This window comes from Geospiza fortis, unplaced genomic scaffold (assembly GCF_000277835.1).
Source record: "Geospiza fortis unplaced genomic scaffold, GeoFor_1.0 scaffold41, whole genome shotgun sequence".
Taxonomy (NCBI): domain Eukaryota; kingdom Metazoa; phylum Chordata; class Aves; order Passeriformes; family Thraupidae; genus Geospiza; species Geospiza fortis.
The window spans coordinates 19,651,709-19,665,851 of record NW_005054299.1 but is presented as its reverse complement, the minus strand read 5'-3'; the positions used below and the strand labels follow the sequence as shown (position 1 = coordinate 19,665,851).

The following is a 14,143-nucleotide window of genomic DNA, read 5'->3' as shown; positions in this document are numbered from 1 at the left end:
CCCTACAACTTAATTTCTTTCACAAATTCTACATTTATCTGTCAGCTTATCTGTGGTGATCACCAGAGCACCACACACCAAAGCTCTCAGCCACTTCCTGTGGGCAAGGAAGCACAGCCCTCACTCCCTTTCTCCCCTCTCCCTCCCTTCGCTACTCCCTTCCCACATGCCTTTGGGCATCAGCCGCTGCTGGTTTTTGTGATTATGGTATTTTCCTCCCTCTCTCAAGCATGGCATCAAGTGGGCAGCACATCCTGCAGGCAAGCTGGGTTATTCCAAGCCTGTGTTGGGAAGGTCCCAAAAGGCACCACAGGAGGCTGGGTACTGCATGCAGCAGGAAAGCCAGGCAGCTGCAAAGCCTGAAGTGCAAACCCTCTCCATGGGCATTTACAGTACTGGATTTATTGCACTTTTATTGGGCATTTACTGAAATAAGTGAAGAGGTGTAAAGTCCACAATAAAAAGAAATTCCTTTCATAGAATTTTCATGATTCTTATTATTGTCTGATAGCAGCAGTTTTGTGTAAGTTCTTGAACAAATAGATAAGAATCACAGATTTTAACCTTAGCCAGTGTTTAAACAAAGGTGCACACTACTTTTTTTATCAAATCACAACATCATGTAAGAGACAGAGCTCCCCAGCTTCCTGACATTTTCTATAGAAAGTAATTTAAATAGAAAATTGCAGGTTAAGAGCTAATGAGTAAAACAGATTAAAATTGCATGAACCAAAGTGACACAGAGAATAGAATTGAAAAGACCCCAGAGCTATAACACAGAAATATGGTTACATGCAAATATGGTCCTTCTAAAGCACTGCTGGGGGAGAAGAAAAATGTACTGGAGAAAACCCCCCTGCAATCCACTGTACAGCAACAACATTAAGTCTAAGGTAAGCACAAAAGCCAGCTCCTTGCTCTTCTTTTTCCTCTGAATAGTCCCTTTGACTTCATTAAGGCCAACCTGAAGGCTAAAATGGGCAAGGTTTAGCAGCAGCTGTGGCTCTGTGCAGCTCCAGCCAGTTCTGTCGGTGCTGAACTGAAACCAGAGCAGTCACACGGCCCTGCTTCCGCATTTCCCTCTCCCTGGCACCGGGGCAAGGGGAGGTCTGGCACCAGAATGGCACCAGCGCTTGTTAGAGCAAGTGACTGGGTTTCACCCTCTGCTCCAGCACACATTTTCTGTGTGACTGCAGTTTGCTCAGCTAAAAGCAGAAATAGCAGCACTTTCGAGTGCACAGCAGCACTTTGGGTTTCAGCTGGCTGACCCTGGGGAGCCACGACCGCCCCAGGAAGAGGCCTCGTGGTGGCCTGCCCTGCCCACCGTAATGCTCCACCACATCCACTGAGGAATAAGAGAGGGTGGCCCTTTGCTGAGCATTAGAAGAGAGCAGCCACAGCTCTTTCCTGGTCTCCCTATATTTCCAGCACACACATTATTCCTGTTCTTGCCTGGAGCAAAGCTAATACAAGGAAGCAGCCCAGGCATCTCCCTTGTAAAAAATATCACTGTGTTCAACCCCTTGCCCTGCTGCTGCTGCTTCATCCTACTCCTCCCAGCCACCAAGCCTGGCTGATGCCAATTACCAGCTGCTTTTCCCAGCTGCAGCAAGCATCTGCAGTGTCAGGAGGGAAGCAGATGTGCAGAGACTTTGGCAGCTCAGTGCACACTGGGCACAGCAAGCATCTGCTTTTGCCAGGGGCAGGCTGATGGGTGCTGCAGGGCTCGGCTCTGCAGGTGCCCAACCACCACCAAGGCCACAAACAGCTGGCCAAGGAGGGCACTGAATGTACCCTATGGCACTGGGAAAGGTCCTTCCACTGACCTCCCTGGAGACCACAGCTTTGAGGTCATCTCCCATCCTTGGTTCATAAGCCCAACTCCAAGCTGGAACCAGCACACAGCTCATTTCACCCTACTCTCAGCCAAGTCTGCAGACATTTCTGTACCTCAGGGGCAGCATCTGCCTTTCAAGGTTTATTTTGGAATGTTTATGAGGGAAGAGTAGCTTCCCCAAGCCTTCAAGATGGCAGGTGCATGAGTTTGCATGCACCATGCAGTCAGTGCCATGGTTTCACAGGAGGGAATGGGAAACAATTGCCACAAAATGTCTCAGGCAAAGCAAATGAAATAGCTTTGTATATTTAAAAAAACCCAAACATTTAAATTTTCATGAGAAACTTGAAACCGAAATTGGAAATTAAAAACTACTGTTTGTACAACTGCCTTCTATTGATTAAATTATAGAAAACAGCCCTGAGTGAGGGCTGTGGAGAAAGCAGTCACACACTCAGCAGACCATCCATCTCCATTCCCCAAACATAATTATAGCAATATGGGAGACATGAAAATACAGTGCAATCCTACACAATAGTAATAAACAGCTGAAAATATTCGTGGATTTGAAGCAAAGCTGTTGAGCAAAGGCAACGCAACCATCTTCTCGAGGAGCTAAAAAATGCTCAATGAGTAAAAGGTTTTTAAAAACCCCACAGAAAACACAGAAACATTATTTTTCTTCCTTTGAAAAGAAAAAAAAACAGGTCATTATAATATGTATGAAAAAGTGCTGTAGAGTTTGCAACTGCCCATTTTTCCTACTTCATGTGGTACCAAGGCTGTCTTATAATTAAAAGCTGCTATAACACAGACCACAAAAATCAATCCTGCATTATGGCAGTAGTAAAATTATTGATAGAAAACAGTCTTATCAAGTTAATTTAGGCTCTGTTATTTTCATTACTGGATTTAAGTAAGAGGAGCCATCCCTTAAAGAAGGCCAGAACACTGTTACACAGATTTTTATATGTATGTATGTATATATATACACAGATGTATGTAGAATTTAAAAGCAAACGGTCAGAATTTACTAACTTAAATTCTTTTCTCTGATGAGGATTTATTTTTTTCCTACTACTGATAAAGAGAAACCTTATTAATGAGGCCTCAGTGGTAGTTACACTGCTGCCACTACACTGTGAGACATGTACACTTTTTTTTTCCCAAGGAGGGTTTAACTGCTTTGTAGATCCATAACAATATTTCACAGAGAAAGCTTTATTCAACTGGAGCTCTTAAACCTCCTTTGTGAAATGTTGTGGTATTTTGTCAGATACGTGGCCTTTGCTATGCACATGACGCTGGTAGGTTTCTAGGCATGCAAGTTCAAGAGCTTTATTTTCCAGATATTTTTTTCAATCAATTAAGCTCACTGGTAAGACTGCATGCACTTCAGAAAGGCAGGAAAAGAAAAATACCCACTAACTCTTTCTTCTGCAGCAGCAGCTGGATTTGCTGCTGCTGTCTGTACAGAACAGCTTGGATGCTGGCTTTGGCTGCCTGCAGGTTCACAGCCCTGGAATGTTTCTGGTGGGCTTTTCCTCCTTCATTAGGAACATTCTTGTGATGCGGGGGATTCCTATCAAAACTATCATCACCCTCACAACACAAGTCATTCCCCAGCCTTTGGATACAGACAGCTGCCAAGCTACAGAAAACATAGCTGTGCTTCTACAGAATTCTTCACAGAGGGTTTTTTTTTCCCCTTACTGTTGCATTTTAACGTGCTTATAGCACCCAGCCCCTATGGGGGAGTGAACAAAAGGCCTTTTAAAGGCAATCTTTCAGAATGCTCCAATTGTGCCCTTAATTGCATCTAAGTACATGTGGGCTCAGCTCTATGCGGACATAGTTTTAGCTGTAGGTTGATTTGAAGCAAGCCACACATTTTATACCAAAGCAATGCATAAAAGCACACACAAGAGAAGAAAGCTTTAATTTAGTCACATTACTACTGCAAGTAATAATGCATAGCAAGCAATAATCAAATGCAAGAAGTTTAGAGCAGATGTTCCCTTTAGTTTGATTCTTGAGGCAGTGCAGTAGCAATTTCTTCCTTTGTAAGAGACATAGATGATTCAGTGCTAGTAAAAAAAGTGTCAGGCATGAACTTCTTCCACTTAATAGCTGAGGAATAATTCACACTGTGAAATGTGGGGCTGAACAAGAGCTCCCAGGTATTTCCAACCCCCCCATAGTAAGAACATTTTGAAGGAGATCTAGGGTTTATCTTTGGCTTAGGGTATAGTTTAAAGTACTATTTCTTCTAGAATCTATTCTTCCCCCACCCCTTACCCCTGTTAGAATTTAGTTGCTTTCCAAAGAGGTGGGGAATTGAAGACCACCCATCTCAGAGTCTCTTGCTCACCATGTGCTGGGGAAGAGGCTTGCTCCAGCCTGGGAAAACACCACCAACAGCCCATGCAGGAAAAAGGAAAAGAGGCCCAGCAGGTTGTGCCACTGGCTAGGAGGAGCAAGGCTCAGCTCCATGATGCCTGGTGATACCCTAGCTTTGATGGTGACAACATCCCATCCAGCAAGGCAGGATGTTGTCACGAGTACACTGGGGCAGAGATGGCAGTGCCTGGAGGAGAGGATGGCTGTTGAATGTGTGCTGCCCTTCCAGCAGCATCAGCAGCTCCAAGCAGGCCTTGGAAATCACATAGGAAGTGAGGGGAGATGTCCCAGGCTGGCTCATATCACAGCAGTATGGCCCCTGTCTGGCCCTGCTCAGGAGCAGAGCCTAGGAAGGCTCTGCCAAAAAAGATCCAGAAAACTCTCAGTCACAACAAGAGCCCAGGTTGTAGCTGGGGAGCAAATGGTGGCCCAGAGAAGCAGGGGGTGGTGATGTGCAGCTGCAGAGGCCCCAAAAGTTCAACAAATGCAGCCCTTAAGTGCTCACAATGACAGCAAATGGTGGGAAGCCAAGAACTTCCCACCATTTGCTCTCATTCCTGTCACCCACCTACAGCAGCATTAATGTTTCCCACCACAGAGCTGCTCCCTGGGCAGTAGCTGAGGCAAAATATCTCTGCAGTAAGGCTTCCTCCATAATGCTGCAATGTATTGGGAGAAAGAGATGCAAGTTCCCCAAAACTCACATTTTCCAAACCATAAACTGTCAAGGAAAAGCCTTTGCCGGAATAGCTGCTCAATCCTGGTCTCTTCTCATCAGCTTCCCCCCTACCCACACAGATCCCTCAGCATCTCTTCCAACTCAGCACAGCACCACAGGGACCCAGGAGAAGCGGGAAGCAAAAACAGATGAAAATGAAGTAATGAGGCTAATGCACAAGATGGAGATGGCCAGATGCTGGGATATCATTCCCTGCTTCTAGGGCGAGAGTTAGGTAAGCCAAGCTGCTTTTCTGTAATTGCTCCTTAGGGAAGGGCTTAGGAATTACACCCAGAAAACAAACTGAAATTTGATACAAAACTGGATGGACCACACATTCAAAGCCAGGCCCCTTGATTAATGCAATAATGTGCAACACAAGGTAGATGGTTTATGTCAGACATTAATCTTTCCTGCCTATACCCAGTGGGCTTTGTCATTTACACTGCTATACACGTTGTTGACAGGCTGTGTTTGTGATGTGGAAACTTCCTTGAGATTTCTTTTAATCTTTTGTGTTTCGAGGAGTTTGTGCACAGGGTTTCTTTGATCACTACACCCATATCAGAGAGCAATGTGATTTCATGCAAGATCGCAACAACCCTGTGGCAGCCACAGAGCTGCAATGGCTGCAACACTTATTGCAGAGGAGCATGCTACCAAAATCATCCATCCACTTACCTGCAGTCACATGAAGTATGGCAGGCTAAGTTAATTCGTGCATCACATGGCTACAGAAGCAGCGCATAACACAAGCAACATGTTCCCACTGCTGCAGAGCAAGCTACAATAGCAGGCTTGTATATAGCTGATCCCATTCTGCCCTCCAACAACCTAACCTCTGATTTTATTTTTTTCCAAAGGCATTGTGCTGATGCAGATGAACAGAGGACATTTGGATTGCTGAGACCATTTAGTAAACTAAGGGTATGTCATACAAGACCCAACACTATGGTGCTCTGTTTAGGTGCTCCCTTTCTTTCTACTACCTCTATGCATTAATCCACCTTGACCAGGGCAGAGTAAGGAGGCAAGGATTTAACTTCTTTCAGTGTTTGGAAATCACTAGGATTAGTTCCCATTTCATCCCCTCACACCCCACAGCCCCAGCAGCCAGGGTCACCAGACCCTAGAAAATGCAGAAGGCTCCTGTGCATGAGTACCACAGCAGCAGCAGCAAGGGCATGGTCCCAAAAATGCCCCTTCTGACAGCCTTACCAGCATGGCTGTGCCCTCAGCTTTCTCTTCCATGAAGGTGCCCATTCTTCTGTAGCTTAAGGCTTTTGCTCTATGTGAGGGGCTCTGTTGGCCAAAAAAAAAAAAAAAAAAAAAAAAAAAAAAAAAAAAAATCAGGGGTCTGTTTAAAAAAAAAAAAAAAAAAAAAAAAAAAAAAAAAAAAGAAAATCTGAACAGCCTCTCTTTTCCTCCTTGAGGAAGGGGACTCGGGGAACACTTCTGGCTGGAAAGTGCCATATCAGGGTGGCCAAGATTAGGTGCTTCTGCTGCTAATGAGGAAGGGGAAAGCCCAGAGAGGGGAGCAGTGTCACCCACTCCTGGGCACAGTGACCCTGTCCTGCTGCACACACACCAAGAGCACAGGGGGTTGTGAACTCAGGTTTGCAAGAGCTGCTCAACTTGCTCCTGAGTGACATTAGTAAAAAATTAAGTACTTGTTGATTTGTGGCATCACAAACGGGGCATGAAGCACAAAGATGACTCCCTGCTCTACAAGAAACATACTTTTTCCTCCCTGAGGCTGCAGTTTGCTGTCTCTGCTCAAACAGGCTTCCACCCACCTCACCAGAAGCCACCACGGGCTGTCCAAGGAGGGGAGAGCTCTCAGCAAGGAGCCCCACAGCCATAGCCAGGCTGGATTTGCTAGGCAAGAACAAGAGCAGCTAAGATATGCCCCACCACACACACTCCCCTTCCCTCCCCTCACATGCCGGAAGGATTATGGGGCCAGTGCAGGGAACTTCTTGTCCTGCCAGGGCATAAACCTTCCTCTCCCGGTCTCCAGGAGGCACAAAGCAGCTCTGAGAGGTTGCAAGCAGACAGGCTTTATATGGAGTTCCCACAAACATCACTGCTTTTATTTAAGGCAGAAAACACAGGATGTTACAGATGAGTGGAAAAATGTGATGTGCCCCACTGCCTGCAGAGCCCCTCAGACTGGAGAATGCTCTTCTGGAAGTCAGAGGGTCTCCAGACAGGATTAGGAAAGCATGTAGTGTCTACTCTAACATTTTATTTTTGCCCTGCTTGGCTGCAGCTTCACCTCCCTGCACCCCACGCGCAAACACCCTCCCAGCTAGGGTCCCATACCTCCCCTCCCACTTACAACTTCCCACAGCCCTTTTGTATTTGACTCCTGGGAGGCTCTTTTCAAACTTTTTTGGCAGCTCCATCTCTTTGAAACATTGGAAAGCTACCAGTGAGAAGCCTGGCTCCGGCTGCCTGCCACCAGTGCTGGCAGCAGCTTGCTCCATCCTCTGCCAGGCTCTGCCCCTCTGCAGGAGCCCAGGGGCAGCCCCAGCCACCCCTGCCCCTGCTCACCTTCACATGGGCAGCTCAGAGTGCTCAGTGGATCAGTGGCTCTGCAGCACCTGCCAGCATTCACAAAGTGCCAGAGATCCCTAAGCACTGACACCTGTTACAGAGCTCCCTTACACAGCTTTGGGGAGGAATCATCAAAAATATTTTATTTAATGCTTGTTTTCATGATCATGCATGACAAATGTAGCCAAAGGTACACTTTTCCCCCCTAATGTTACCACATGCGTTTTTCTTCTTCAAGTTAAAGGGTTGCCAGCCAACCTAACACAATTATTAAGATAAACTGGAAATATTTCAAACAGGTAGTTTCAGAAAACCAGACCTTACAACTTAACTTCCCATACATTCATTCAGTGGTGCTCCTTACCTTACCAGGACTGGAGAGCTAGAAAGCAGCAGAAGACCCCAGAGGAAGGCACAAAACACACCTCTTCTGATGAGCCAAATTAGGCTCAATGCCTTGACACCTAATTTATACCCCTTGAAACACCTGGCCCAGAGTACCTTTTAATTGATTACAATTAAAAATTGTTGATTGGCTTGCCCCTAGCATTAGTGACCACAATTACATGATCTGGTCAAACAAGAGGCAGTTACTATTTCTTAACTATATATTTTTTTCAGCATAGTAAGATAGCTAAGCAGTGTATTGAATGACATACTATTACTTGTATGCTTAAGCATCTGAGTCCTTGATCTTGTGCTTTATAAAGTGCTCTGAGCTGTGCAGTAATTGCCTATAAATATGCTGGTGATCATGCTTAAAGGGACATTGTCAAGGTTGGAAGGCCTACAGTTTGACTTAGTAGAATTACATCTTAAAATAGTTTTATTCTTAGTGTTTCTAAATTACCAACCTGTGGGTTTTATCATGCTTCTTTTTATCAGTCCAGCTCCTAGAAATAATAAGGTTATGGGAGAATCTTCACTTTTAAATCAATGGACCAGACATAGGAATTGTATTGATGAAGGCTAATGTTCTCATCCTGAACATGCAAATAAAAGCACTTTTCTATAAAACTTATTTTTCCTGATGTGAATATGCATGACCTCTATTGCCCTTATGGTTTGCCATAAGGTCACCCCTTGTTGAACCCATGTCTTCTGAAAGAAATCTTCAAGAAAGAGCACAAGGCTGAGGGCATCAGGCCCGGGCAAGTCTGCAGCTTCACAAAGTGCTCATTTTTCATGGTGTCTCTTTGTCAGCCAGCAGTCTTGTCCTAGCTGAGCTGAAGGGGAGGGGATGCAAAAAGAGGGGGCTGGGGAAAAGAATTACAAAGGCTGGTGAGGAGCCTGAAACTTCTCATCCCCAGCAGAGCTGTTGGGAATGCAGAGGGGTGATGGGATGGGGAAAACCCAGGGCTGAGAGCCTTTCCCGCACAGTCCCTCCTGTGAGTGGCTCTGTGGCTGGAGCCCAGCATCAGGGGAACTGAAGCCAGCTATTGAGGAGCTTTTTGATCTCAGGCAAAGAGCAGAACTGGACTTTCTCTTAAGGAAAGAATACAAATAGCTGAGGAGTGAAAGGTGGCCTGGGAATTCTCCTTTTATGAAGGGTTTGGTTTATTTCCGAGCTGAATAACTCAGCTCCCTGTGAGCTGCAGTTTTCCAGCACAGTCTGTACTCATGGGAAACCTGCAATGCCACAGTTACCAACTCCATAGATGTCAGTCAATGAAAAAGTATGGCTCAGTGGTGCCAGGGACAATGCAAGGCAAATGGGAGAAGCTGTAAGCGAAGGCTGAGCAGATACTGCTAGGGTGGCTGTGTAGAAAGGCATTTTTGGAAGAGGAGACCTGGCCTGTGCCCCCTGTATTATCCAGCTAGCCTCTGTGCTGCAAGGTTCGAAGACAAAGCTCTGGAGTTCCCAGAGGCATGGGCCTACAGCCAGGCTTCACCTCTCTTTCTCCCAGAAGGTGAAAGATTTGTCGATACCCTAGACATGAGGCGGAGTTTTGGATGTACTTACCCATCACAAATGTTTGTTGGACACAGCACAGACCTTGTCTCAACTCTAGGGACTTGAGGGTAGCCCTGGAAAAATTGTGTAGGACAAAACTCAGGAGGAACAACATTAACAAAAAAAAAAAACAAACAGAAAAGAAATGCTTCTGGGGCCTGGGAAAAAGGCACACCTCCAGCAGCCATGCCTAAACCAGGGGCTGCTGAGTGCTTGTGGCTGGTGGCATCACTTGAAGGTGCAGCTTCTCAAAGAGGTGGGAAGAGTAAAAATCTTCTTAATTTTTTTTTTTTTATTCACAGGAAAGAGAAGAAGAAAGTAAAAGAAAATCCTCAGGCTGAAGATGCCACAGAACAGAAAAAGGCAAGTTCTAATGTCAATCTAATGACAGATATGGCTCAAAGTTCCAGCAGGTGGGAAGGTGCTCCCCACACTTCCAGCAAGCATCCAAGAGAACAGGGCAGCATAGGGGCTGTGTCTCTCACTTGGGCAAGCCTTGTAAGGTGTGAATATGGATATGGATATGGATAAGCACTTGAAAAAAGTCTCACATGTTTAACATCAAAGAGTGCATTTCAGTCTCTTAACAGTTACACTGAAACACTTGAAAGTGCAACTTGCATACATTTGAAGAGCTCCAGAAAACATAATGAAAGCCAGATGAGCCCAAAGTCTTTCAAAGTACTTAAAAAAATCTCATGTTTTTAGGCAAAGTTAATATCTCTGGTTTGTTTTGAGCTGACTCAATAATTTTCAATGGTTGTCTTTGAGAATTGTAAGACTGTTTTTTTTGTTTTTTTGTTTTTTTTGGTAGGTTTATTCCATAGAAATGCTTAAAAAGCAATAAAGCCAATCTCAATAGCTTTGCTTAAATCCATGGCTATATCAGTTCTGTGTTATGGGTACACAGGGAGAAACTAACTGGGTAGGAATTTGTAAGGGATTCCTATAACAATAGTTACATTGTTTGCACACATACACACCATAATAATAACAAGAGAAAAGCAATACCAACCTTGCAGTTACAAAAATACCAAGTGCCCTTTAAAAATGTAGGTGTATATTCTGTGTTTACCCAGATTAACAGTGTCGCTAGGGGCTGATACTTTCTATATGCTGTATCTTCTGTCTGATTTATTCAAGTTTTTTTTTTTTCCTGGGCTTCTTTTCTTCAAAACTGTGCTTGCTTGTGCCTTATGTTCACCAAGAGGAACCTAAGTTCCATGAGTAAACACTGGAAGCTGAGAACAGGAGTGTGTAAGAAACCTGGATTAATTTAATGACAGTGCCTTATAATGGAAAATATAAATTTTCCTGCTGCAATTGGTATATACATTCAACAGTTTTATTGTATGTCAGTGCACATTATTCGGCACAGCTGCCAGAGAGGCATTGCTGAACTGGTGTTTCTCTTCCATGACAAACACCTATTAAGCAGTCAGCATAAACTCTTCTTGTTACAGCCTCTGACATCACCCTCAGGGCAAGCGGACACAGAACAGCGATTGCTGAATCGCATATGAAAATTATAGTTTTATTGTCTACACAAGTGAAGGTTTAACTCAGATTCCTGTTCGAGTCAGCTCTGTTATAAAGGAGTGATTCTTTCAGGGAACAAACAAGCACAGTACACCATTGTAATCAAAGGAACAGACACTATTTATGTATTGGAAAGCCTTGTTCACAATAGTGCTAATACTCCAATGCCCCAGAAGCCACTATTTTAGCAGCTGTAGAGAAGATAAAGCATGACTAACAAGATGCCATACAGAGTCAGATAGTTTTTTCAGAGCACAGATGGAATCATCCCATTTAATATAACTCAGTTTACATGCACGACCAATAAGTGGGAATCATGTATTTAATGTTTATATAAGCATTTTCTCCACCGTAGCGTTCAAGGAGTTCCAGTGTCTCTTGGATGAGAACTCCAATATTTTCACGCTTCTGCTGGCTGTATTCTATCCCATCACCTAAATTAACTGGTTAATAAAAGAAAAAAAAAAAGAAAAAGAAAAATGGAAGAGTTATATTGAATTTTGTCTTACACTTCAAAATAATGACATAGAAAATTGCAATTGCTGGTCAATTGCAATGAAAATAAATGAAAATGAAAATAATGAAAATAAACACATTCTCATATAAGACAAATATAGATTCTCTCTTTCACCGTCCACCTCTAAAACCATTACTTCTTTGTCTTTAACACTGCTTATTTAAGACAAAATTCTACTGCCAGATGCATAAGCACTTTTCTAAAAACATAACTTAATCTAGACTTGTTATGGTTCGAAATCTTAAATAGATATTAGTTTGGGATTGCTCCACATTAGTAATCATATTCACACACTTATGTTGTTCCTGATAGAGGGAATCTGGCTAAAGGAGATTTTTTGGAGTATAACATGGAGTATAACATCACTCAATTTCAGCTTCCTGAAAAAATGTGTAAAATTAAGTCAATGCAAAAGGACAAATTATTGCAGTCCCCAGACACAGTAACATTTACTGCTGCTTTGTCTAACATGGACTAGTAAGGGTGACACACACTCATACACACAGACCACAATTCTTTAAAAATAAGTATGAGCATCTGTGACAACAAAATAAGAGTAACAAGAAATAACTTCACCTACAAAATTGCTGAGAGATTTAAAGAAGGAAAATATTTTTCATTTGGTTTTAAAACAATATTCTGAAAAGCATCTGAATATATATTCCAAGATATGTATAAAAAATAATTTGGAAGGAGCAAAATGTACTCAGACCAGGTTTGGTGTAGTGGGGAGCTGTCACACTGCTGTAGGGTTGTCCATATGCAGCAGCCAGTGGCCTCACTCTGGACAGTGCTGACAATGTGCCCATGTTAACATCTCAAACAATCAGTGGCACTCTCATTCAGCCAGAGAAAGACCCATTTGTCAAGACAATGCAGCTCCTCCGGCAAAGGTGGCCTTTCACATTTGAACGGGGCAAACAGAAAGGCAAGGGTAGATTTTGCCCTCACTGTTGCTGTTGCTTCTAGATGCCCAGGCTGATGCCATGTAGATGTACTATCTGCACCAATCCTCACATCTTCTCTTAGATCTAAGCCAAAAGATCTGGATTTAAAACTTGTGGCTTTGTTACCAGCAAAAACTGAAGAACCACGATCATGAAGAAACAGCTGGTGAACCTGGGGAAAAATCATCCTTTAGATGAATTTTTCTGTAAAATATCTGACTTCTTACACACATTTATGCCACTTTACTTTTTATGAAATAGTTTTATAAATACTGATGTGGCATAGGAGGACTGTGATTCTTGAGTGGGAAGGAGGTAATTTATTTTTTATGATAATTACTTTTAAGCACACAAATATTTTCCAATACATTAACTGTTAATCTCACTGACACGAAAAGCCAGGGTTGTGGCATCAAAATTTATTACAATGAATTTACTGTTATGTTACAAATAACAGATAATGAGAGTGCATAGAGAACACCAAGAACTATTAGAAAAAGAAGTGACTTATACAAAAAGAAAAGCACATCACAACTCGGTGCAATTTAGAATAAACATGGCTTGCTCTTGCAGAAGGCAACTGAGATAACTGTGCTTCATCACCTGTCTTGCCTGTGCAGTGCAAGCCCTCCCCAGAACACCTGGAGGTATTTCTGATTTCACCAGTTTGAGCAAAGGAAACCCTGAACCTTGACCTAAGTCTTGGCAAATATGTAAAGGAATTACTGACTTTCCAACCATATGTCTATTATCTGTAATTTTAAGCCTACACACATGCTCTGCTAATGAGCTTACACAGCTTTCATCGTTCTTTCAAAGAAGTAGCAAAAAAAATCACTGTCTGGAAGTAATGGTGATACATTTCTCAGGAAGCCTGGGGGAGGCCAATGAGAAGCCGTGATAATGCTGGTAGCAGAGGTATTTTCCAGAATTGCATGTTATAATCTTTATTATAGAACATAGTCTGTACAAAAAATTATGTCTTAGATGCTTGATTCAAAGGTACCTAAGAGCGTGATGCAATGATAAATGAAAGAGTCTGCAAGGGAAGACTGAATGTGTGATGTGGAGACCATCATTACAATTTTTTTTTCCTGCAGACCATCTGTGTTTTATGAAGGTTTGTATCCTCAAGACAGCCTATTTCACACCAGTGTCATGACACAAGCTACAACCAACAACACTGGAAAGGTTATGTCAGCATTGATGTCACCTAGTAAGTACTAAAATGGCTATCCCTATGTAGTTATAGGAATTAGCAAAGCTTTCATGCAAATATTAAATGCATTAGCCCAAGAGGACAACATCCATTAAATGCATGAGTCAGAATGATCTGCCCAATGAACCTAAGGGTAAATATCTGCTTGTAATAATAATGATTAGTTGGAAAAAATAGCCATTGAAGTATAAGGGTCTCAGCAAGCCCTTCTCTGGTTTGACTTTATTTCCAAGTTTGCCTGAGAAGACAGCTTTGTCAGCCACAAAAATGTTGCATATGTAAAGTGTGAACATGGATCTGGTTCAAACCCCTCATGAAGTTGTCCTTTGTGAGGAAGAATAAATCAATATGAAAATGCTAGGAAGCACATTTGTCATATCTTTGACTCAAAGTGAAATGTCTGGCAAATTCAGTATGCACTAAGAACTCATTTCAGAACAAATGTTATTTCTA

General features: G+C 43.0%; 1 protein-coding gene across 4 annotated transcripts in view; it reads right to left on the bottom strand.

The window, feature by feature from the left end:
- Window positions 1–11,249: 11,249 nt before the first annotated feature.
- Window positions 11,250–14,143, bottom strand: part of PACRG (parkin coregulated) — a 210,588-nt gene continuing 207,694 nt past the window's right edge. For 3 of the 4 annotated variants that reach the window (XM_031061119.1, XM_031061111.1, XM_005416264.2), the window contains one exon: window positions 11,250–11,450. In XM_031061119.1, the coding sequence (XP_030916979.1) occupies window positions 11,296–11,450 (155 nt within the window). In that variant the 3' untranslated portion in view covers window positions 11,250–11,295. The remainder of the gene's footprint in view (window positions 11,451–14,143) is intronic. The other variant, XM_031061107.1, reaches the window with a different exon arrangement.